Source organism: Xenopus laevis, chromosome 1L (assembly GCF_017654675.1).
Source record: "Xenopus laevis strain J_2021 chromosome 1L, Xenopus_laevis_v10.1, whole genome shotgun sequence".
In the NCBI taxonomy this organism is placed as follows: domain Eukaryota; kingdom Metazoa; phylum Chordata; class Amphibia; order Anura; family Pipidae; genus Xenopus; species Xenopus laevis.
Genome location: NC_054371.1, coordinates 121,300,263 through 121,326,892, shown reverse-complemented (window position 1 = coordinate 121,326,892; position 26,630 = coordinate 121,300,263). Strand labels below are relative to the sequence as shown.

Genomic DNA, 26,630 nt, shown 5'->3' with positions numbered 1-26,630 from the left:
AAGATTGTTTTCCTTCTCGTATTTCTAAAAAAAACATTTAAAGTCTTAATTTGAAAAAGAAGAAAAAAATGCTAATGTGTGATAGTCTTAAGTATACGTTAACACCAAAGTAATTTCAAAGGGTGAAATGTTAGCTGCCCTCACAGGGCTAAAATATTAATTTCTACTATATAATTTATCTTTATAATAATTCTTCAACTGAGGGCAAGTCTCTGGTAATAAGTCTGCAAATCACAATCATCCAATCTAAACCTCTTTTTATTTCATTGAACTTGTCTATTTAACATAAAAGCCAGATAGATTTTTTTATGTGAGGTGTACCTGGATTATAAGGAGAGGGGCATGCATTTCCATACTCATGCACACGCAGCAAGTTTCCCATCAATAGGAAATTAAACATTGAGAAACAACAGACATAATTAAAAAACCTACCTCTCACAAACTCGAACTGTCCAAGCTGCAATGATCCAGGATGAGATACTGAAGACCAGTAAAACAGTGCCAGGACATATGGTCATCAACGTCTTCATTACAAAACGAGTGTTGAAGTTGATTTTGTTGAGTGCACCAATGCTCCTGGAGGAGGCATCTGTGAAAAGCTTGCTGTGCAGGAGCATGACCCTTCCAATCAGGTAAAGTCTCAGAAACATGGGGATGGAAAGTATGATATCTATGTCAGCGTTGGCCACAGAGGTGGTATAAAAGAAGGCCAAGCGAGCTGTCCATGTGAAAGAGTACTGCCCAGGGATTGGGTGGATGGCACACACAGTTAGTTCCAAAGTGATGAAAAATATCCGTTCATAGGTCATGGCTATTCTCCAGTCATCGGCTCCATTGTCCACCATGAAAAGCTGGGAACAAAAGGTAATATGTGAAACCTCAGAATTCATTATTGGCTTCACTAAAGCACACACACACCAGGATACAGTCTATGCTACAACATAAGAACAGAGTCAGTTTTACAAGATATTGTAAGGTAGGATATATAGATAGATGATAGATAGATAGATAGATAGATAGATAGATAGATGATAGATAGATAATAGACAGATAGATAGATAAATAGATAATAGATAGATTGATACATGGTTGGCTTCTACTATTTTAGAAAGGCTAGATGCTAAACCATCAGGTCTGGCTTGCAGGCAGCATCTAACAGATTTCCATTTGGGTTGAGAGTTCAAATATCAGGTAAAAAAAAATTGTACAGACCTGGAAAGAGGAAAACTGTTTTTTTCTCTAATTAATTTGTATTATGAAGAACGTGAATCTATGCAGTAGCTTTAAGACTTGTTTTCATTGGATTTAGAGCCCTAGTTCAAACCCCAGACGATTTATCCTCCTACACCCAACATTATGCAATCAGGCAGGTAACATTTTCCTGTTATCCACCAAAACTAGGCTTGTCTGTCAGACAACCAGATAGGAAATATGCTTCCAGATATCATGCTCAAAATCCATTTAAACCACTCCAGCCGCTGCATGGAATTGTTCATAGTGATGTTATGCTTGTGTGCAGTTGCTCCTCTGAAAAGTTCTTGAAGAATTATTCCTGTACTGACTTTGCTTGAAGAGACTGGCCGTGAAAGTTCCAAGAGAGAACAAGTCATTTTAGAAGAGGTGATTTCCCATACACTGTATCCATACTTTTGGCAATATAGTGTACATTTCTGTATTATTCAGACAATTTTGGTGAAATCACGGTAGTTGCAAACTAAGCAAACACTATGAGTTTTTGATCATAGTATGATTACCAAACTATATCAAAGTACTCTGGCTAGTAACTACCAAGTAACTGCTCAGGACCGTGAAACTGTTGGAGTATGGGGTCTGAAAATGACACTATGATTTAAAAAAAAAAACCTTTATTACTTTATCTTTATAACCACAATACTTATATGACTCATACAACATCATGATCAGTATCAGTGTAATTAGTGCAGACAGCATAAATCCACTACCACGTATGAAGTTTGGTTCAGTAGTAATAGCAGAGTATTTAATTTCAAGCTCAGAGCACTTGATTTGCTCATTCTAGATGTAGGTCATTGTACTGCCATTACTTGATAAAGACTGAAAAGTTATTCTGCTGGAATAAAAGATTTTAAACTTTGATGCTGAGAGGGAAAAACTGAATGTGCACAAGCTATAGCATGAAGGGCAGATGGTGCCAGTATTTACTTTTTGGTTTTTAAGGAGGAACAAAGGTTGGTGCAATGCAATCATATTTTCATACAGTAAAATACACAAGTTATTCTATAGATAAAATATACTGTCTTAGGGGAAATTATTTGCAGTTGAAGAGGAAGCTGGTGGAAGGCCAGGGAACAGAGTGTTATTGGAATCCTTTCAAATTGTATACAAGCTGCAAGTAAGGTACTTCAAGTATTGAACTGGGCTCAGACTCTGGCTTATTTATTATTGACTACGACATCCTGAAACTAGTTTTTACTTCAAAGCAGTAGCAGATATGCTCTATGAAATGTATCATATGCTGGTTTAGAAAGTATAAAGAGAATTATACATTGGCTTTTCACCATATGCACTCTAAAATTTCCTTAGACGTTTATCAAAGAAAGGTGTAATAACAACAAAGATTATGCAATGATGAAATGCTAGGCATTGGTAAATTATATTTTCAGAAAACAGCTATGAGAAATGATATCACTGCAAATGTAAACCGACTACAGTCAGATTTTGTAATTGTACATTCAGGAAGAAAATTACAAAATTCCTATAGAATGGAAAATGTTGTTTTGTTTGCCAAGGATATTGTGCAAACTTAAAATAACTGAATTTCAGACATTTTTGTTCCAAGATCTGGCAATATCTGATGCAGGACTGGTCTGCCCTTTATGGACCCTGTCCTGTACATGAAGTTTATTAAAAAATGGACAGGTTAAGGACTGGAGTCCAATGCAGTGGAATGAATACATTTTTTGGCAAAAGGACTGAGTGATGTGGTTCATGGGACAAGTAACAAGAAAACAAAACCAGAACTAAATATTTAATGGACAGACTACATAGACTAGCTATCTTTCAGTCATCTGTGTTTGGACAACATACATCTTGTCATAGTTCTAAGAATAGTAAACACATAACTCATAAATACAACTCTAATACATCATCCAAAATTGCCTTTCATTCTGATGTCCAAGATGTGTCTAGAAGTTATGTGTTCTAGTTGGGCTACTCAAATCCACGACTTTGGATCTGTCTATTGGAAGGTCATCCCCATATGTTGGGAACCTGTTATGGTTACTGCAACCTGTCCAGATTTCCTTTTGATGGAGTGTGCGCTGAAAGCTGTTGCCAGGCTTATCTTAACTCTGAATAATTGCTGTTGTACTTTTCACCAATTCTTTCATCCTTACACTGTTTTTGCACAACATGCAATTCTGGAACTCTCTGCCACTACACAACCCTAATTTACAACATTAAGCTCCCACGCCTCATATTGAATTTCCTGACTTGCTGTAGGTCAGGGGTGTCCCATTTTGGACATTTCATCTTTCTACCACTGCGTGGTGATACCAAAATCTCTTTTACCAGTGCAAAAAAAAAAAATCAAATACAAGGCCTGCACTCCAGATCCAATATAAAGAGCTTACATTTTTAATGCATGGGTCACAAACAGACGTAGCTTGAAACAATGAACATTGCATGACTGTCGGTAAATGTGGTACTTAGGTGACAAAGTGATGTCATTAGCAGGTATATGTTTGTGTTTACTATGTTGACAAGACCTGACAGCTGTAGAGATGAGCAGAATAGGAGATAGAATGACAAGTTCATCCAAGGTCAAGCAGAGCCTGTGTTTCTTCTGCCCTCTCTATATGTCAACTTTCAGCATGCAAAACATATGGTACCTGAGACGCAAATCCTTTATGAGAGGGATGTTCATTGTGATTTTATACTGATTACCAATTTTCCCATAAAACACTTTTAATAAATCATAAGACTTCTATACAATGAATTAGCCCTCGTAATGTTTAATGTTGCGGTTTATTTTGTTTTGAGAAATATGCACTTACGTGTCTTAAAATGCCATTCTTAATACTATTGTTAATCTTTACAGAGGCCCTTCCACATTACCTGGATCTCTCTGGCGTGGTACATGATGATGAGTCCAAGCAGGATAGCAGTTGAGAGGCTGATAAGGCATTTCAGTGCAAATGAGTAAGAGGATTCCTGCAAAAGATTCCGAGTGGTAAAATCAAGCCCTGCCTTATAACAATATAAATGACACTTAAACCTGACACCAGCATAAATGCCGGATTTCACACACTCTGCCTGATTAAATTCATTAAAGTAAGCCAACTATTATATTCATCTGTCTCTGACTTTGTAAAACAACTGGTTTAAATACAAATATACCATCCTGCTCTGCTCTAAATAATGTTTTGATATACAGGAACTCCTCCAGTAGGTCTATAGTGCCCTCCCCTAACACTAACTTCTACATACCTCTATCTATTGCTCTGCAACATATATACAGTTGATTTCACTGTATATAATTCCACCTAATGCAGTTCATCCATCCATCTTATAACTGCATAATATACAGTAAATACACCCATACAATCATTTCCCTGTTAAATTCCTACTGCTCTCTGTTTTTCCTGACAATTTCTTCTATAACACCCTAAAAGTAATTTATCATATAACTCCATTTAACCTAAACACATTCTTCTGCTTCATTTAACTCCTCCCTATTATTCTCTCAATAATACACCCCATTACTTCCTCATTTTCCTCCATCAGAGCCTATTTGCTGCAGTCTTCTCTATATAATATATCTAAAGAAAATCAATTATGGGAAAACCTCCACAAAGCCAAGCCATAGCTTTGTCAGTCATATACATTGGGTCCAAGACCCATTTGTCCTTGGTCTTGGCAGTTATCTAGCACTTATTACAGATTTACAGGTGTACCTGTTGTCCCATTTACTTATAGATTAATGAGTCCCTATAGCTCAAAATGCCCCAACTGAGTTGTTGAGGTGCTAACTGAATGCTCAAACAGCCTAGTCAAATTGCAATACGGAACAATAAATGTACAGTGCACACTCCTTTAGGTTAAGTCCAATTCACCAATTAAAAAGGAGATTTCCCGACATTTCATTCCTCGCAGTCCAAATAACAATCTGTAGCACTATGTCCAAATGTTAATGCATATGCATCATCTGACTGACCTAAACAACCTAGAGCAAACCTGCCTGTATTATTGCTGAGGAGTAGTTGTGCCACTTGAAGCTTATGTCTACAGAAGACAAAAAGAACTGAGTGGTCAATCATTGTCTGCCAAGAAATGCTGAGAATCATATTTTAACATCCCAGGGCTAATAACAGAGAAAACAACTATCGCACATCTCTAGGACGGTCATGATTACCACATATATGAAACGCTGCATGAAAACCACTGCTTCTGCTCCTTTACTACATCCAATAATTTACTAAATCTCTACTATGCTTTGCTTTTTTTTTGAGTGCTGCCCTTAATACTGCCTTATTTAGTTACCTTGGTGTAGACCCCCCAAGACAGCTCAGTTTCAGTGACCATAACTACGATACCGAACATCCCAAATATGAGAGCGTAGTCACTGAGCCGTTTCCTCTTTTCAAACAGTGCTCGGCGGTGACCCAGCTTGTATCCTACGTTCTGATTCTTCTTCTGCCCCCTTGAGGCCTCTTGGCTGCCCTCTTCAACCCCTCTTAGGCTACGGTGTGATGCCTTAGTTGGATCGTTTTTGGATACTACTACTTCAACTCCCGGGCTGTGCAGGGTCTGCAGGGGCTGGGTTTCAGGGTCCTGCTCATGAAGGTTTCTCCGGGAGGAACTCAGGCTGCTGAGGGGTCGTGGGATACCCCCGTTGTACCTGCAGCTGTTCATGGCTATGTCCAAAAAATTGTTGGACTCTCTGAAGGATGCACCTGGACCACCATGACTGACAGACTGTAGTTCAACGTTCCCCTAAAAGAGACATTGAAAGATATTTTACAGTGTGGTATTTTGTATACTTAATCTGCTTGCTTCACAAAAAGGGTAGGGTTAATAGGTAAAACTTCATATGTTGTGCAACAAATTTAAGACAGGTGCTAAACTTTGAGGAAACTCAACATTTTCCAGATACCAAAAAACTTAAGGGGATTGTGTTCTGCTCTGTATGGTGTCAACTTGTGGACTGGTAATTAGTGTAAAAACACACACACACATGTGTTCTACATGCAAACTGTGCCATCCTTCATTGTTCACAATACTGTGTGCAGTTCCATGGAATGTACATGTAGATTCCAGTTCTTTGTGCTTATTGTGCATGTCCAATTGGTAAATTGTACATGTGAGTAATATTGGTGTCCAGGGAGGGAGATAAACAGGTTGAAAGTGTTGGGTAGTAAGTGTGGAGATTTAACTGGGCATGTACATGAATAATGTTCGCTCTGTATGGATGCAATGTGTAAAAAAATTGAAAAACACTGTGGGGCTGTAGTACAAGAATGTAAATAGCACTATTTACACAATGTTTCCTTTAATTAAATAAATCCTGACAACTGAAACGTACATTACTCTATCTGCCAAACCTTCCTGCAGATTTATCTTCTGTCAGCAAAATTATTTTTTACTAATTTACTTTAAACTTGAGCAGACTCCATAAATCACTCACTGAATTCTTTATATCAACAAGGAACTGAGATGTTTAGCCATTATTAGGACCTTGTAATATATGTAATATTCATAAACAGACTGACCTTGTGGACCAAAAGGCTAATTTCTGATGGGTATAGGCAGAAGTACAAGAGTGCTAAGAGCTACAAAACAGAACGTACCAATAGGTTTTAAATCTAGTTCATGGCGCAGTTCAAAGCTTGCCAAAGGGCTAATGGCCAGGACCATCCAGCAGCTATAAGGTCTGATGCTCCTGTTGTTTTGCCTTGAACAGGGGAGTTTATACCTGACTCTGTAAATGTCTCCCTGAACCGACTTGCTTTCCATGTCAAAATTAATTATTTACTGTGAAGGAGGCCAAAGGTTTGGACTATGGGAAGTGATAAGTCTGTGGCCAACAAGAATGAGACAATTGCAAAAGATTGGAGGAGTCAGTTAAGCCATCAGAGACGCTAGGGGATGAAGCCAAAGTAAATCAAATATGTATGTTTCATTGTTTTAATGAGCTTTTGTAAACATCTTTTCTGTATACATCTTATGGGTCCAAGAGGTCCAAACTACATAATCTATATTGAGTTGTCCATCGCAAAAGCTTTTGAATTAAAATGTACTTCTTGGCATTTTGCCAAAATACCTTTATTATAAATATCCAATAGTTTTAAAGGAACAGTTCAATGTAAAAATAAAAACCGGATCAATAGGTAGCCTGTGCAAAATAAAAAAATGCTTCTAATATAATTACCAAAAAATGTGATGTATAAAGGCTGGAGTGACTGGATGTCTAACATAACATAACAGAATGTAAGGAACAAGGTTTATGGTGGAGATGTGGTACAAATAAATCTCTGCTGGTAGGCCTCAAATATACTTTACTGTGGAGGGGATGATGATCAGAAAATAATGTGCTGATACAATGTATCAATAATGTCTATTTTCATTCTGAAGTTTCTTATTACTGCTGTCTCCGTACATACTATAGCAGGGGTCCCCAACCTTTTTTACTCGTGACTCGTGAGCTACATTCAAGTGTAAAATAATATTGGAGAGCAACATAAGCATGCAAAAAGTTCCTGGGGCTTCCAAATAAGAATGGGTATTGGTAGCTCCTATGTGGACTTAAAGCCAACAGTAGGGTCTGTTTGGCAGTACAACTGGTTTTTATGCAATTAAAGTTCGCCTTTAAGCTAGGAGTTCAAGAAGCACATGCTTGGAAGCCACTGGGAGCAACATCCAAGGGGTCGGAGAGCAAAATGTTGCTCACAAGCCACTGGTTGGGGATCACTGCACTATGGGTTCATCCTGCAGTGCAAGAGCGCACTTGTTTTTCTATTCCTTTGAATGCAATTTAAAAGTGGAAAGTATGGCTTTTTGGATTTTGTAGTGGCTTATTTTGTACTGATAAAATACCACTCCATATCTAAAGTGTTGCGAACTACCAAGAGGACTGCTATGGGGAATACCTATACATAGAAAAGCTACCAATTTCAACTGCTGCATCAGTATCCCCAGTATCCCCAATGGTTGCCACAGTGCCAAGAACACCATAGCTTTCCTCTTGTGACATAATTTGTTATCAACAAGCTCCCCGTATGTGGTATAGCAGATAACCGACCCAGTACATGAAAACATTTGGCAGCACTGTTATATTATAGAACATGGTGCAAAAAGATGTATGGTGTTTTAGCATGAGAAGGAAAAACATGCATTGCATACTAACAGCAGATCTCCCATAAGCACTTGTTTCAATGACTAAAGTATAAAGACAACTGGGGAACATGCAAATGCATACACCTTAGCATGCTAAGATTAGGTAATACAGACAGTGCCATATTGTAGGTTATAGTACGATTAAATGTATATCGATGAGAGCAGCTATGATTCAGATTTTTTCAAACATTGAATGACTGCAGTATTAAACCTCATCACATGGCAGCAGAAAGCCTGCAAATCATCTTGTATATTATGTGGGCTCCAGCCCTCTGCACTCCCTCTCTTTCTCTGGCCAGGAAAACAGCTCCATGGTAAAATAAGGTCCTCTATGCCCATCATGTTCTATCTACCCGTGACCATACACCCTACATTCTGCAGCCTCATCATTTTACCATTGCACTATCCCTCTCTTTACTTCGTCTTCCTCTGCTTTCTTGGTTTCATTTTTCAATGCTTCCTATGTATTTTTCTCTTTTCTCTCTTTTGTGCAGCAGTATGAATGACATAGTTGCAGGCAGCAAGTGTTCTTTGCAGAGACTGACAGTTCGTGGTGCAGGGGTTCGGGCCAAGAAAAGAAACATGGGCATTACTGTAACCACAACACTAAAGCTTTTTTTTTTTTTACAGAAGAAGACTGATGTATATAAACTTCAGGCTAAGGTTTCTGCAATACATTGGGGTAATCAAAGGTAGAATCAGGGGCGTAACTACAGAGGAAGCAGACCCTGCGGCTGCAGGGGGGCCAGGAGGTACAGGGGGGCCCATGAGGCTCTCATTGATGAGCAATTTGAACATATATTGGTAAAACAGGACAAACACTGGATATGTTGGGGGCCCTAAAATTAATTTGCTGTGGGGCCCAGCAACATCTAATTACGCCACTGGGTAGAATAAGGGATTATAGTACAGAAAACATATTGCACTTAAGGCTCCAGACTACAGATTCTTGATTTTACAGTGTAGGGATTAAGACAGGACTAAAATAGAGAATGTTTTGGATTGCAAGAAATTCTTTAATCCATCAAACAAAACAACACAGAATGGCAACAGTGTATTAACATAGGATATTACTTTTAAATAAAAGTCACAGCTAGTTATATTTGTTAGATTTATCTATTTATGTACCGTACTTAGGATACAAGAGATGTGGGGTGCTATGTCAAAGATCATTAGGCCTGTCAGCATTAGCTATTCATTGTGTAGTGTTCCAAAAAAAAAAAAAAAAAATCAGGAGAGGCCCCTGAGGTTGAAGTCATACACCAATTGATGTTGTGTCCAAGCTGATGTTTGTGTAAGGGTGTGCACAGGTACGAAGTGGCACACAATCCCAATCACTGATTTTTCTCTAACCAATGGAGTTCAATGTATGATGATGTGTACATATAAAGCAACCACCACAAAGTAGTGGAAAACTATCTTTTCTTCACAAAAAAAGAGCCTGGTCTTCAAATGTTATTCATTCTATACTGCAGTCAGGTCCAGAAAATCATTTTTATAGTCAAAGTGCAGGAACGTCCTTAGGTAGCAAAACCAGAGGAATGCAGCAATACTGTGAGTTTTTGTATCCACAAAGGAAGCATTACTTTTATTATCAACATTAAGCTAAACATTTTGCAATTCACACAGCTATCAGGCTGGTACACAGGCACGCACTGGCACATAAGCCAGACCCACATTCACACAGATTCAGTGACTGCCAGAAACTCATACAGAAACTCATACACCAAACAACCTGCTGATAAACGCTAACCAACAAACTGGCACACCGACACAAATTCACACTTTCGTAGCCTGTGCTGATATATATTACCATGCATACACACCTTAAATTGCAACATGCAAAAATGCCCGCTGTAAATACTTCGCTGATGCACAATATTCAGTATTAAGAAGAAATGCAAACCTAAAAATTTAAATATTGTTGTAAAATATTCAATCTTTCTCTCCCTGTCCCACCACTTACAATCTTTCCTCCTGACTATTCCCTATGTCAGTAACCCTAGCTTTCCTTTCTTATAACCAATACATTATTGATACAGGATGCATGCTTACACTTCTCTCAAGTTTCCAATCAAATTATATGGAACCCTAAATACTGAAGACCCAACCATCTGGTTGTTAATATTTCTGTATGGCCATTGAAAGGGTCTGCGTGAAATGCTGTCACCAAAGAGTTAATATCATGGAGGCCTTTTTACTGCAATTTTTAACCCCTCTGTTTCTAGAATTCCAGCATTTTGTCACAAAGAAACATGAATTATATGCCTTTGTGTATATTATATGTACATATATTTATATTTTTAAATATGAAGTTCTAATACTTTCTGGGTGATAACATGCAGGATGACTGTTCTATCAAGTCATCACTGCCTAAACATGGTGTTGAGCAATTAAAGCTTCTGATTTTTGCAATTTTATGAAATGAACATCTCAAAACATGCAACATATATACAACATACACACACACAAATATATACTACATACACACACATACAGCAGTTCTTTCATAGTTACATATTAGATAGAACCCCGTTATCCAGATAAATGGCTAAAGAACTGTTAAGGAATATTGGAAAACCTATACTACAACCAATTTCATTTGTAAAGTACAGATTTACTTTATGATACATCATGATTTAGGTGACAACAAGTACTTTCCCAACATATGTGTGTGCCTCACACCAGCTAAGTCAGCTGCTCTCCCATGAGAGCCACAGTCTAGGAGTACGTTTGTTTGGTAGTGGTGATGGGGGGGAGGATCATAGGAGAAGTTTCAGAGGCATTAGCCGCACTGCTGCAGCCAGAAGAGCCCACCCTGGTCTACAAGCCTGGCCAGTGCTCAACTTCCCTCTCTACTCATATTCAGCAGGTATCATTGTTTTGTAGACATTGAGCCATGCAGCAGGAGAAGCAGAGGTTTACTAACAGATCATGCAGCTGAGAAGATGGAAACAAGGCAACCAGACTGGATGACTGGTGGCAGACAAGCAGTGCTGGACATGTGTCAGAGGAGGATAGCTTTAGGATGTACATGCCTATAATCTGCCACTTAGGTATAAAGTACTGATTGGCACCATTCCACCTGCATGCATTGGTGAGCAGCTTGTGCTGTTTTAGTATGATGTGAGAGCTGAAGGACAGTTTCCTCTTGTCAGACAGCCAGTACTCCTAACCTGTTCTATGAGCAACAACTGATAGGCATCTCCTGTGCACACGCTAAGAATGGGGAGAAAACAGAAGAGTTGGGCTCTTGCTATGGTGCTGAAGGACAGCTCCCCTCACCCTGCAGAGCTCGGGATGGAAGCAACCAGACAACGATACAAATAGAATATGTGTGGTGCTGAAGGACAGCTCCCCTCTCACTGCCGCAATGGGGACCAAAAGCTGCTGCAAAGCCCTTTACCTGTCAGCTGGTCCTGATGAAGGGCTGGTGCCAGCTCTGTGTGCTCTGCAGCTGCTCTGCAGTAGGACAGCCCTGCGCTGCTGCAGCATCCCCTCTCTGCTCTGCTGCTGGCGCTGCTTCTCCTGGAGGTCTGTTGGATTCCGAAGGACCTCCTCTGATTGGCTGCTTGCACCACAACTATCCTCATGATGTCTTCAGTGTACTATTAGCCCCTCCCCTGTTTAAAGGGGAAACGCTGCAATGCAAGATGAATGATGGCTCACGTCTCTCCAGCGCACATAAAGCAGTACAGTACCTTGCAGACCTGCAGCAGAGCTTCAAATCCTTTTGACAAGGAAGGGTTAAAGCGGTTAGGATCTGAAAAGCATTCGGCCATTCAACAATTTTGTGCCATATGTAAACAGCCTTATAAGAATGGCAGCAGCACACTGTCACTGCTGTGAGAAAATGGCCCTTGTGAGTGTGCCTGGCCAGAGAGGCTAGTGCTTATTAGACATGACGTGTGTAATTAGGCATATGTGTTTAGCCTGCACAGCCCAATCTCATGTTACACTGCTGGATGTGTTGCTTGTGTGTGAGAAATCGTTTCAAGCCAAGGTGAAGAGAATTGAGCTTATGAATGGAAAAATTTATGTAACTATGAGGTAGAATGCATGCAGATTTTGTGTTCATCATTATCATATCTGCTAGTGCTCATCATAGGGTTGGATGGAGGTAGTACCAATAAGGAAGAGTTGCCACTATCCACTGCTTCTGTGCATGCACCAGCAGAGCCCAAGCATTTTTCATGCAGTATCAGTGCACACTTGTGACAGTGGTGCACATTATGTCTGCTTCTGCTAACACACTCTTCTGCGCATCATTTTGCTTGGCCTTGCTCAATGCTTAAAGGGAAAGTTCAACTAAGAATTAACTTCCAGGCTTTGCATTCATGCATTTTTTGCAACATGAAAATGGTTCTGTACCCATAGAAGGGGACAGCAATAATGAACACTGAAAAAAAATAATCAAAAATCATATTATAGAACAGCAGTGCCAGCCCCATGGCTGACCTGAAACGCGTAGGTTAGATGGGCTAAAATTTGGGTGACCATGATGGGTTGGGGAGGGTCTCAGCTCACTGAACTGCTCCTCTGCTTTCAAAGATTCCCTCTCTTGGAATCAGAGGTGAACACAGAAGCATCATAGAGAGCAGGAAGATGGCTGATATGGGTTGAGTACGGGTTCTAAAGTGGCAACTTTTTGCAGGTAAGGGTCAGATGTGGGTTACAGTTTTGCAGGTTAGAGCCTGGTGCAGGTTGAGTTTTTCATGACCTGCACATCACTATTACAGAGCCTTATGCTAGGGCTGCCCAAACAAATATGCTTGGGCTGTGGCTCTCCAGTGCATTTATTTGGTCACTTGAATGTTGAAAAGCTACATACAATTCTTTGCTTGACTTCATTTAAACCTTGTCTTATGTTCCAAATGAGGTATTCCAAATGACTGTATTTAGACAGCCCTTCTTTAGACTAATTTTTTTTTAAATATATATTGCATTTCTATTCTTCCTCTGTCTAACCTGAAGTTTAAACTGTTATCTGATTGCTAGGGATAGTAACCCAGTAACCAGAAATCAGATTATTTGCGAGGCCAGATTTTTATTATTAAGATTTCTATAAGCTTCCTGTTTTGATCCACTCATATTGATCTCTGCCAGTCAAGCCACTAGTTGCCAAGATCAGTAAAACGTTGGAAACTAGAAAATAATTGAAATTCCAACTTAAAAGCCACAGTGCAACATTATGTGATTCAGATTCAAAAATGAAGACCATTGTCAAACAAGCTATAGTCAGGTGATCCCACTGGTGTCTAATAAAAGGGCAGCCAAGTTTGGGAGTTTTACTTTGAAAGCAGGAGCACTCATGGGTATACTATAGGATAAATTTATTTAAAGTTTTACAAACTCCCCCCCATCAACACGTTTTGGTTCTCCTTGAACCGTCGTCAGAACCAAAACGTGTTTTGTAAAACTTTGAATACAAACTAACTAAGGTCTAACATGAGTATTTATTTTATTATTGACCTATACAAATTCATAGAAAAAATGGTATGTCCCAACTCCAACAACCTGAGCTTAGTCAATCCATTGGATTTAAATATATATTGCAAAAAGGCTCCTAGATATTTTGTGGTCAGCTACAAATTTCTAATATAAGGAAAATGCAGGCAACATTTAAATGCAAAGCCATGCCATTATCTTCAAGTGCCCCTGGAGATTAGTTTTACCCACTAAACCTAAATGAAAATATGAATTAATCTTAATTAAAGGGGCCTTAGGGCTGAAAAGGATATTCTGGTTTGTTTCCAACCCTTTGTCTACACCATGGTAACACATTATTAAGAAGAACACGTTCTATCAAATTCAATATATAGTTAATAAAGTAATATAATTAATTTCACATGACTAACTTAAACAAGTGTATTATAATAGAGTGCTCCTATTGTAAAATATAAAAGGTGACAAGTTATCAAGAAAGCTTCAAATTACAGGAAGGCCATCTCCCATAGTTGCCATTTTAATCAAATAATTTAATTTAAAAAAATTATTTTTCGCCTATCCTATTTCCTATCTTCCTTTTCCCATCTTGTGCTTGATCCCAACTAAGATACATTTAATCCTTATTGGAGGAAAACACATTCTATTAGGTTTATTTAACGTTTAAAATGTTTTTTTTAGTAGACTTAAGGTATGGAGATCCAACTTATGCAAAGACCCCTTGTTTGGAAACCCAGGGCCCCAAGCATTCTGCATAACATAGTTAAAAACCTCAAGCCTCTTGCTATACCTTGGGACATCATTGCTGGCAGCAACAAAAGACAGCAATAGCAGAATATGTTCACTGATGCTATCTTTTTTCTTAGGCTGACAACAACATTAATTGTGCATAGATATGAATGCACTCTGCGCTGTGGGGCAGTGGTCCTTTAAGAGTCTTTAAGAGCCTTACAGGAATGCACATGGGGGGGGGGTGAACTTCTATATAAAATTAATGCATTAATGCTTTTTTCATATATATATATACATACATATACACAGACAGTCTCAGTCACCTTGTTCCTGTTGCACACACTGACAAACTGTATTTGTCATGTATTGTATTACAACTTGCATTCATTGTAATGTATGTAACAAATTCAGGGTCCCAGTTATAGAAGCTGAATGTGACACTCAGCCTTTTGACTCCTGCTATATGTGATGGTAAGTCTGTTGATTCCTGTTATGCAGGATGTATGGAGTTGACAGTCTGATGGGTTCTATTATACATGCTGCATGTGTTTGCAAGTCCTAGGTTTTCATTACATATGCTATATATGATAGTCTCACAATCCTAATGAATATATACATGTTTTAGCCAGTCATATGTTTACTGTCATCCATAGTTATTGAGATGGTGTATCAATTGCAATATATTCTGTATTTGATGGTCAGTATGATGTTTTTTGTTATATATGTTGTATGTGGCAGTACGTTTCATGGTTACTGTAAGATTGCATGGTTCCTATAATTTATGCTGCTTTTGAATTCGTTTTCCCTCTACATGTACAATATTTACTGTGCCACTTGCTGCCACATAATATGAAAACATAAAGGATCCATTGCCATTCTTAACAGTTGACGGGTCTTTTTTCATTGAATGCTGACGTTTTTCATCTCCAAGCAAACCTTTGATGATTGTGGCCAAATAGTTTAATTTATACTTCATTAGTCCCACAACACTTGTTTCCAAAGGCTTCTGGCCTGTCTACATGCTGTTTTGAATATAGACTTTGGGGCAGATTTTTTTTGGGGTCAAAACTCACAAATTCGTATTTAAAACCATCAATTTGAATTTGAATTTGGATGTGAGATTTATCACACCTCGAACCTGGAAGCCTTTGTAATTTGACTATGCTCCACCTAAAACCTGCCGAGTTCATGTAGAAGTCAATGGCAGAGATCCCTTGAACTATTTGAAGACGTTAATAGTAGCGATGAGCCAAATTTTTGGCAAGTTTAGCTTCGAAAATTACACTCCGTAGACTACAATGGGAGAAAAACATTGCCAATCAAAAAAATTTGCACATCAAAAAAAATTTGCGTTTTTTTTGGGAAATGCGATTCAAGTTTTCGGGGTCGGGACTATTTGTTGAATTTTTTCATAAATAACATACCATTTGAGTTGTGAATATAATCGAATTTATTAGTGTTTAAAAAAAGATCACACTACTCTAAAATTTGACCTTTGATAACCTCCTTGGTGTTTGTGATGAGGTTGTAGGTAAGGCATCCTTGTAAGGACTGAATATGTTTGTGCAAACAACATTGCTTCGTGATATGGTGCTACACTACTTCCATGCCAGCAAAACTTTCCTGCAGGTCTTTTGCAGTCATGTTAGGGTTTTCCTTTGCCTTTCTGGGCAGCATATGAGCAGTTCTCTCATGTACAATTTCTTAGACTTCATGGACTTGCTTTGACTTTCTCAGTTCTCTTAACTGTATTTCTTGATGGTAATATGGACACTAAAAAATTGAGGGTTTTGCAATATATTTATAGCTTTCACCTGTGCTATAGACATTAATCAGCTTGTTTTTTCATATCCTCATTCAGTTGTTGGGGAGCCAATGGTTGTTGAGTGACAGTACAAAGTTTGGGGTATCAAAAAATGTGATTAAGCTCTGCAGTTGTCAATAGGTGACCACTAATAATAGCTATTAAAGCCTAATACGTTAATTAAGAACATGGGTCTTGCAGAGTGTAAGGGTGCCAAAACTTTTGCACAGATTTCAGTTAATATGTCCTTTGTTTCTGTGAATGAAATAAAATGGAACTGTGAATTAACATTTCTGCAGTAGTATTACTACTTAACCTAGAAACTAAATGTGTCATTTGGCAAGGGGTACCTTTTTGCATTCATCTGTATGTACAGAAAATTATTTGAAGGTGGTGAACTTGATGGACCTACTCTTTGGAGCACTAGAACATTCAGTCTTGGCACTTAAGAGCCAATGCCAAAAGTTCTAGAATATTAAAAACTGTATTATATATATTATTTATTGCAATGCTTTCCTTCTCATGTGTGAGCTTTTCTATATTGTAAAATTGTTCAGCATATAGAGCAATATATAAATACATTTAGGCATACACATATATGGACTGTTGTCTTTTTTTTCAACCCAAATTAAATGTTGTTATAGGGATTTATATTTTTTTAAAAAGTGCAAATAACAAGCCACAGTAATGTAATGTAAAGGTCCATGGTTCCTGATATGTATGTCATGTGAAGATGGCCAAGGTCTCAAAGTTTTTAGAAGATATATGTGCGTTAGGGTTATGGCACACCAGACAATTCTAAGCATTTGTAGGTGTTTTATAGCCTTCAAGGGAAGTGTCAATTGCCTGCAAGCAATTGAACATGGAGGATAATATAGAAGCTTTACATCAGTGAATGCAGGGTAAGGACATACCGTCATACTGCAGACTCTGCATTCTAGGCTCTTTTTTATCCTGGGTTATTCCCATGACACCCTGCAGAATCTGCTGTATGGTAGTTATGCCACTATGACAGGGTAACTTTGAACATTTTATCCCCAGCCCATGGACATATATATATATATATATATATATATATATATATATATATATATATATATATATATATATATATATACATATTCAAGCTGATACAAACAGGACTCCAACACAAAAAGATTTGTCAAAAAAGGAATAATGGAAACAAGTTGGTTGTGAAGAGCATTGTGCGCTCATCTCGTACTTATAGGCTGAATAGACAAGGAGTAGCCACAGAAATGAAAGACTAGTGTAACCACAGGAGTGAAATTAATAACAGGTTAACAACAATCAATCGCGTGAGAATAAAAATAGGAAAGCAAAGAGCATACAATATTAAACAACTCAATGTAATGCAAGAAGAGATAAAAATGCATTAATAACAATAAGAAGCAATAAGTAAAAATTGAGTAGTAATGAGATATGTTGAAATTGCACAATGAGCTTCATATTTAAAGAAGCCATTGGTTATATTACACCTCACTTTGGGCAAAGGGTAACCCTTTCAATCTCTATCCCAGATACTTTTCTAAGTATATTGTGACCATTGTTTCTTCCAACTTCCTACCTGTTTCTGTGCCTTTTTATGTCATGTAATAGAATATATGTCAAGTAATAGAATAAAATTCACAGTTTCTAAGCATTTTTAATTACTAACGTACATTATATAGGAAACAATACTGGGGAATAGACAATTCCTAAAAATGTAATTTCTAGATTTTAATTATGCTATTAAACACTGGGTTGCTTTGTCACATTGTTATATTTTTCAGAATTATTATTTTTAATTCTGACTATGAATATTTTCATTTTTTAATTCTGTTAAACGTTTCTAAGTAAATATACAAATCTACCGTAGGGGTTCCCTTTGCCAAAAAAAACCTCTTTATTGTCTTATGTGCCATAACCCTTAATGCAGTGGTTTTAAGACATTTTCTTTCAAGCCACAAGGCCCAACATTTGGCCAAAGTCACCTTTAATTTAATGTTACAGAAACATGTATGTATAACTTTATTTATAAAGTGCTACAAGGAAATGCTGCACTGAACAATCTTAAAATGTACACAGGGAGGACAAGTGTTATAATAAATACAATAAGTATAAATACACAGGGATAAAGTGCCATGTGGTATAAAACACAGAAGGAAGGAGGTCCCTGCCCCATAGCGCTTACATTTTAAGTGACATACATAAAAATGGTATCCAGTGATAGTTCCAAGAAAAACAAGCAATTTTCCAGCACTTGTGTGCTTGTGCTTCAATATTGTTTAACAAGTGCACACAGTACACTTGTGTTCACTAATAGTAGAACACTACAGTACCCCGTCTGGGTTATGTCTAAAACCACATTTGTCAGCTTGACAGAGGACTAATATGTCCAAAATGTTGCTGTGATATGCCATGAAAAATAATAAAGGTGATTTTAGACATAAACAGTAGTGCTGCAAAGTTCTACTAGTGCCGGACAGTTTAAGGATGTCCAGGACAAATTTGAGAAATTACGGATTAACCCAAATGCAACATCATCCTAACATTCATTTTCCTCAATTGGAATCAGACAGTTGCTGGAATCAGACTCTGACTCTGATTTATTAAGGGTTCGAAAAGTAAATTCAAATTTGAATTTTCTTTTTGGTGTCAACATTTGAATTTTTTTTGGTGTCAAAATTCACACATTTGAATTTTAAACCCCCAATTTGAATGTAAATTTGAATGTGAGATGTATCACACTCGATCATGGAAACAGTTCTAATTTGAATATTCGCCACCTAAAACCTGCCGAGTTCATGTCAGTGGCAGAGGTCTAATGCCCCATTTGAAAATGTTAATGGGCTTCCAGACATTTGAGTTTTTTCAGAGGAAAATTCTTTTTGAATTGCGTTCGTAATCGAATTGAATTCAAATCGAATTTTCGGGTTGAGAAAATAACATACTGATCTTTAAATATATAAAGGCTTATAAGAAAAATATAAAAATATGGTATATAACAAAATATATTACATACCTTTAGGGCTTTATTTTGAAAATTCCTACAGTTATTTTGTCTTAATAAGGGATTACTTTGTGGTTGTTGGTTTCTAGTCTGGTGGTCTAAGCTGCTCCAGGAAATACTTGCTATCCCTGTATAATTACTGTACATGCTACATTGTATGTGTTATATTTGGTGTCTCTTTATCTCGTTAAAGAAAACACATTCATGCTAGGTAAGTTTTCACTTTGGTATGAGGGAATTTGAAATTTTTTTTTTTTGCCTAGAACAGGATTTCTTTATTTCATTGCTGTAAAACTGGAGCAGATGGGAGCCCAAAAGAAGACTTCTTGAAACAAACAGCCCCAGGTGAATGCAAAGAATGCCAGAGATTAAATTGTGTCTGGCTTTTGGTACATCAAGTGAAGCATCCAGCAGAGTTCTGCAGTTTTATGTACTGTAAAATATTTTTATTTGGAAAAAATAGCCAGTGAGCAAATGATCCCGCATTGCCTTCCATTCATTTTAAATGATTTTGGATATTGTTACTATTTGATTCTCTGTGAAGTAATCTAACATCAGCACATCTGCGCCAAAAGAATTGAGCACAGACATCACTTGCACACCAACCACCAGGCAGTCCTTGGCACAAATTTGTCTGACTGGCGTCAAACACAGGTCGTTTTGCCCCTAGAATTTTCTTGGGGAAAAAAAAAGCAATATTGTGGGAAAAAAACATGGTGCTTGCTCTCCAAATCCTACTTTGCTCACACAGGGATAGATGTAAATGAGCCCTATTGTTTATGTCAGTCTCACAGCTGGAACAATATATGATGCATTGATATAGCACTGACTCTGACTTACACAGTGTTTATCATTCCTCTTAGCCCCTGCCCAAATGGTGCTTTTAATGTAGGATCCCACATACTAGTGTCAATTTTTATCAGGAGTTAGTTACAATTCATGACACCGTATATCATGCAGGCAGTGCAAAGGTCAGAAGCAAAATTAGGTGCTACGGGGCAGCAATTATACTCACTGAGCAAATGTACCTTTTACTGAGCCACCACCTTCAGTGGTTTAGATCACGGTCACTTTCAAATATAAACTCTAATGAATGGCCCATAAAGGGAAACTCTCATTAATATCAACATGTACCCAAACTGTAGTGCACAATTCTTTTACTAATTCTTTTAACAAATTTGCTTTATTATTTTTTTTTGCTATATAAAGATTTATTCCTCTGCTTTCCCAACCTAAATATTTTTCCTACTTGAACTCAACCATCCTGTGTGTTATTGACGCTGCAAATTGATAACTTATGTCAGTGACTCACAGCATGAGTGTGTTATTTGCGCTTGGAAAAACATTTTGGGTTGAGCAACTCACATGCAAATCTTTAAATATATAATGTACTGTAAGAAAAATTTAGCTACAGTTGCTTTTCAAAGAGATATATAGTGAATAAAGTACTCCCTCTTGTAAAATATAAGTATATTATAAGTTACCGAGGAGTTTCATGACCATACAGGTCATGGAACTCCAAGGTAACTTCTAATATCCTCATATTTTACAACTGGGGGTACTTTATTTATTATAATACACAAGTTTCAGTGAGTCATGTGTATCATGTTCTGACATCAGAACTCACCGTTTATAACTGATGACATCAGAACTCACCGTTTATAAGGATATAATTTACAGGATATTCATGGCTTTTGTGTATTATATACAGTATATCACATGTCTTTAAGGCCTTATTTTGAAAGTCCGTACATTAGCGATAAGACATTTAGGGTTTTTATTCTTTGTTGGTGTTGGTTTTTATTTTTTTGTTCTAAGTCGCCCCAGGAAATAAGTGCCTATAGCATGTAACAAACACATTCTGTCAATATAAACTGCTTTCTTATTGTAAATACTTTGTGCAATGCTGTTTGGTGCCTTTCTATCTCATTATAGAAAAACAGAGCCATGCATCCCTTCAGTTTGGGCAATTTAAAATGTTTCTGCCTAAAACTTCTTCAAGACTTGAAACAAACAGCCCCAGGTGAATGCACAAAATGCCAGAGATAAAATTGTGTCTGGCTCTTGGTACATCAAGTGAAGCATCCAGCAGAGTTCTGCTTTATGTACTGTAAAATGCCCAAAGATTTTGAAAAAAATAACTGGCTGGCAAATGATCCAGCACTGTCTTGCATTCATTTTCAATGATTTTGGATATTGTTACCATTCACCATCATGTATATTAATGGCAACGTTCTTTCCTACTGATTCAATGTGAAGTAATCTATCATTTTCCCCATAACTTTTTAATGCTAGCAGTAACACTCATAGTCATATGTTCCTTTAGGACATTAGTATTTAACTTGGGCATTATTGTATTCTGAAATGCAGTCAGTAAGATCCAGGTTGGCTTTACCCAATGATACTATAGAGCTCTATTGAATATGTCCGAGCTTTGTTTCCATTGACCATAGAACCAGCTGTTTTAAAATGTTCTTTTACAGGTTCACAGTTAGATCTAACTGAGGGATTCACTGCCACAGCTTGAATTTTTGCCTTTTGCTTGCCTCCAAGCTATTTTTTAACAATCCATCACATTATTGCACCGTAAAAATGTATTTTTGTTCATATACATTATCTGCACAAGCATGTTAAATAATATCATGAATCTAGATATTTAGCGCTGGATAAATCCACGTGGAAGTTTGGTATAAGTATTCTTTATATGTGACTTGATGTTAAAGAGTGCCACAGGTGTTGCACACTTTGCAAGAAATACGAGGCAGCTTTAAAAATTGTTTTCATGTATCTTGATTCGGCCCTTAAATAAATGCTGAAAATTTGCACAATCCTTAAATGCTTCATCAGACTCAAAACTACAGTAATAAACCTTGCATCTTTATGGAAGCTTCCATTCATCCAGATCACAATATACATTACCTAGCAGAGATAAGTCTAAAGCAATTGGACTTGCTAAATAATCTTTAAAATGTTTCAACACTCGCCCAAGTGGCTTCTTCCATGAACTAACACTTAGGGGCAGATTTAAGAAGGGTCGAATATCGAGGGTTAATTAACCCTCGATATTCGACCAGGAACTAAAATCGTTCGACTTCGAATATCGAAGTCGAACGATTTAGCGCAAATCCTGCGATCGAACGATCGAAGGATTTTAATACAATGATCGAAGGAATATCCTTCGATCAAAAAAATCACAGGCAAGCCTATGGGGACCTTCCCCATAGGCTAACATTGACTTCGGTAGCTTTTAGCTGCCGAAGTAGGGGATCGAAGTTTTTCTTAAAGAGACAGTACTTCGACTATCAAATGGTCGAATAGTCGAACGATTTTTAGTTCGAATCGTTCGATTCGAAGGTCGAAGTAGCCCATTCGATGGTCGAAGTAGCCCAAAAAACACTTCGAAATTCGAAGTTTTTTTAATTCGAATCCTTCACTCGAGCTTTGTAAATCTGCCCCTTTGTTGAACTGAAGCAGATACATCATATGATATTTTTCAAGGTTACTCAACTAAAGGGCAGTTTCTTTAGATTTATAGCAGAATGTTAAACCTTGCATATGCAATCTGGAGCAAGTGACAAGTAATGAAATGTTTTTGCTTTGACTGTGCAAAGAAAATCAGAACTTGCCAATTTCGTTCATTGCAAGCAAAATATATTATCATAATGTAATGAATGAAAGCAAATTACCAAATCATCTGCATAGTAAAAATTGCATTATAGAGCATGCAACATCCAACTATTCTGGCTGTACTCTGTTATATTCAGGGTAATACATTCCAAAAGGAATGCAACAACTCTTCCTATTTGAGGATTTAAATGAGTGAAATAATGTACCTCTTGATTGTCCAGCAGTATATTGGTCTATAAACACAGAACTTGCATATAAGGCCAAGCAACACATAACCAAAGCACTAGAACTGCAGTCCAGTAGAGAATATTTAAGAAATGCAAACACAGGAAAATATGTTAGCATCAGAAATCAGCAAATATCCATAACTCCTGTTTTAGGGTTAAAATTCCTTTCAACATTATAAGTAGCAAACCTGACATAAGAGGGTGTTCTTAAAGTTGTGGGGACACTCTGAGACTAATTAAAGTACAATGTAGAGTAGAGTAGAAGAAAAGTGCAAGTGTTCAGTCAAAAAAAAAAATATATACACACCTGAGCTGTAAGTGTGTGTGTGTGTGTGTGTGTGTGTGTGTGTGTATATATATATATATACAAATAGCAAATAAACCGCACTCCTGGTCTTTTAAGGTGAAAAAATCAAATCATATTTACATATTTATTTCGACATTTCGGCTCCTAACTCAAGCATATATATATATATATATATAGCCAAGTCTAGGGATCTAGCTGAAACGTTAGTTGTTTTTGTTTTTTTACAAGTCCTGTGAGTGCGAGCCTCTGTTGTGCCTGCATGCAATTGTCCAAGCTTTTTGCACACACACACACACACACACACACACACACACACACACACACACACACACACACACACACACACACACACACACACACACACACACACACACACACACACACACACACACACACACACACACACACATATATATATATATATATATATATATAAAACATGAAAGTATTTTATTCTGCTGTATGATTATATCAGCATGAATGTGGGTGTGACAGTGTTAAAACGGGGCTTATTAATATTTATTCATTAGAGACACACTGTGTTTTGCTCCTTTACCATTATACAAAGATGACCTACCAAGTGCTTGCCTCCAGATGAGAGCACTGTTAATCTTCCATCAACCATAAAATGGAGCCCATCTTTCACACACATTTGGAGAAACATTAGAAGTGCTAGTAAGCGGAGAGGGGGTACAGGCAAAGTGCACCGTATCAGCTCCACATACTATCTGCTGGGATACCTAAATAATTTACTGATCCCTCACCTCCCATCTGGGGAGCAGGTACAGGAGTTGCTGGCAAGACTGCAAGAAACCTGCTGAAGGGTGGAGTGACAGAACATTGATACGGCACAGACATGTGCTTTTAATTAATGAGACCACCCTATCACCATTACTTGTGGATTCTATAACTCTGCCTGGTCCTCTGCCTTGTGGCACAGTTTAACCATTTCTTTATATTGTTTCCTTTTGATCCAACTACCTTATACTTGTATACAAGTACCTTTATAATCTCCTCCAACCTTTTCCTGCCTATATACTCTTTCAGACTAAAATCTCTGAGTAACATATTTAATTACTATTCAAAGTCACCCAGTACCCTCTGTAATATCAAGCCACACTTTAACCATGCATTACCACATTGTCCACCTGTGCGACCTCTGTGAGAATCAAATAGATAAAGCTACAGTCTAGTACCTTCCCAAATACCTCTGAAGAACCATAATACACATTATCTGTATATATACTCACAGTGAAAGAAGAGAGTGCCCTGTTTAGAATTTTGGCACCCAAGGTGAGCTGCTCACACGGTAACACGGCTACACATACAGTCAGCATTCCTTTTTTTTTATTAACCTGCTAATTTTGTAAGACAGATGTTCTTTTATACAAATGTACTATTCTGGAGGTACTGTCTGCACCACAACAACAAAAAGTGCCAGACCTACCACTGTCTGGCTTTGTGTTAATGCATACGAGTGTAATATTTTGCTTTGGCATGTTAAAATGCTCAGTACTTGCCTATTCCAATGTATTAAGCTGGTCACACACAAGCTGGTGTACAGGATTTTTAGATGATCAGTGTCTAATACTGTCACAGATCTGAAGACCAAAAGCCACTGATCTGATCAATGAAACGGGAAGGGTGTATGGTCCCTTCTACATGTTGGGGGTCATGGCCAAACTGGTTTTCTATTCCAAGTGATTAGAATGGGAATGTTCACAGTATTTAGGAAACAGCAGCTGTTCAATGTGGTTAGAAATGGCAGAATTGTATAGGGAATTTTCCTTTTGGCGCACCCCTGTCTTTTTTTTGACACACTGGGGGGATTCTTCACATATAATTACAACGAAAGATGCACAAATCTTTATGAATCCTTAAAATAATTGTCCACCTAGGCTCCCCCCTCTATTCGTGGTCTGAAATGTCTACGGCTCTCAAGTAAATTCATCTCCATACATCACACGTTTTTAAACACCTACTGCACATCTGCAAATGTACATGTAAACAGGGGTTCCCATTGCTGCATTCTCTGACATCATCCTGAGACAAGAATATGGAAATCACACACAACCTACCTCCAACATGCATTTCTGACTAGGTTTCTGAGAGTTGTTTCATAAAATTACAGCTGTTCTATAAATCTTAGCACTGACTTAACTTCTTCCTACAAACCCTCTTGCTTTGCTTTCAGTGGCTCTCTCCCAACTGAATCACTTACCTTTGTGTTATAGTTTCCGTCACAAAGCATAATCAGTCGTGCTTCGTCTGGGATCCCCAGTATGTATCATCTACTCCCCCCACCCCAACCAGCCAGCATCCCATACATCACTACTAACTATTTTTAGCATCAGTTTTTCTCCACATCAAACCCAGAGACAACAAGGAAATACCCAGCCAGAGGGGGGCTGCTGCACGGGGAGGAGGGAAAGGATATTTAGGGAGGTGGGGATAGGAGGACATGAAAGAAATACACAAAATTTGGAGATATACAGATTACCAATAGGAGAAAGCAGTGACATGAAGAAAAGAGAAAGCTATTGAGTGCTTTGCAGATCTTGCAGTTCATTGTCTCGTGCTTCTTAACTTCTCCCTGATGCAGTCAATTAAACCACCTCTCTCCCTGCTCTTTCTTCTCTGCAAAATCACTTTCACTCTCCCACACTGCTGCTGAATGCATGACTGCAGGAACCAGGGCTGAGGGGGCTTGCACATAAACACCAACATGCCCCCCAACATACTATCTGTACCCAAACTGGTCCACATTACTAAATGCTTGATGGTTGGTGCTTTAAGGGAAAACTATTCACACTATAAAGGTTTTTGTTTTGGAATTTGACCAAATTTCAATGCTCTTGGCAAGGTTTGGACCCAACCCAATATTTGCATTTATTAAAATTATAGGGGGGTGAGTACCTACTTGACAAGACAAGATAAAATAGCAGTCACAGCTACTATAAAATGATGACTAAAGTGTGCGAATGATCACGATAAACAATAGAATGTTTGATTATATTTCACAGACTTGGGAATACTTGAGAAGACCAACTATATAATACTCATTTTTTTCAAATTTTTCTTACTGGACATGTGCAAAATGAATGG

General features: G+C 37.8%; 1 protein-coding gene across 4 annotated transcripts in view; it reads right to left on the bottom strand.

Annotated features, from left to right (window-relative positions):
• Window positions 1-25,869, bottom strand: part of kcnn1.L (potassium channel, calcium activated intermediate/small conductance subfamily N alpha, member 1 L homeolog) — a 78,606-nt gene extending 52,737 nt beyond the window's left edge. For 2 of the 4 annotated variants that reach the window (XM_041562915.1, XM_041562925.1), the window contains exons 1-4: window positions 25,747-25,861; window positions 5,521-5,973; window positions 4,096-4,191; window positions 433-851 (exon numbers count right to left, since the gene is read on the bottom strand). In XM_041562915.1, the coding sequence (XP_041418849.1) occupies window positions 433-851; window positions 4,096-4,191; window positions 5,521-5,973; window positions 25,747-25,776 (998 nt within the window). In that variant the 5' untranslated portion in view covers window positions 25,777-25,861. Of the gene's footprint in view, window positions 1-432; window positions 852-4,095; window positions 4,192-5,520; window positions 5,974-11,779; window positions 13,074-25,746 lie in introns of those variants that run through there. The other 2 variants (XM_041562940.1, XM_041562933.1) reach the window with 2 other exon arrangements.
• Window positions 25,870-26,630: the final 761 nt, after the last annotated feature.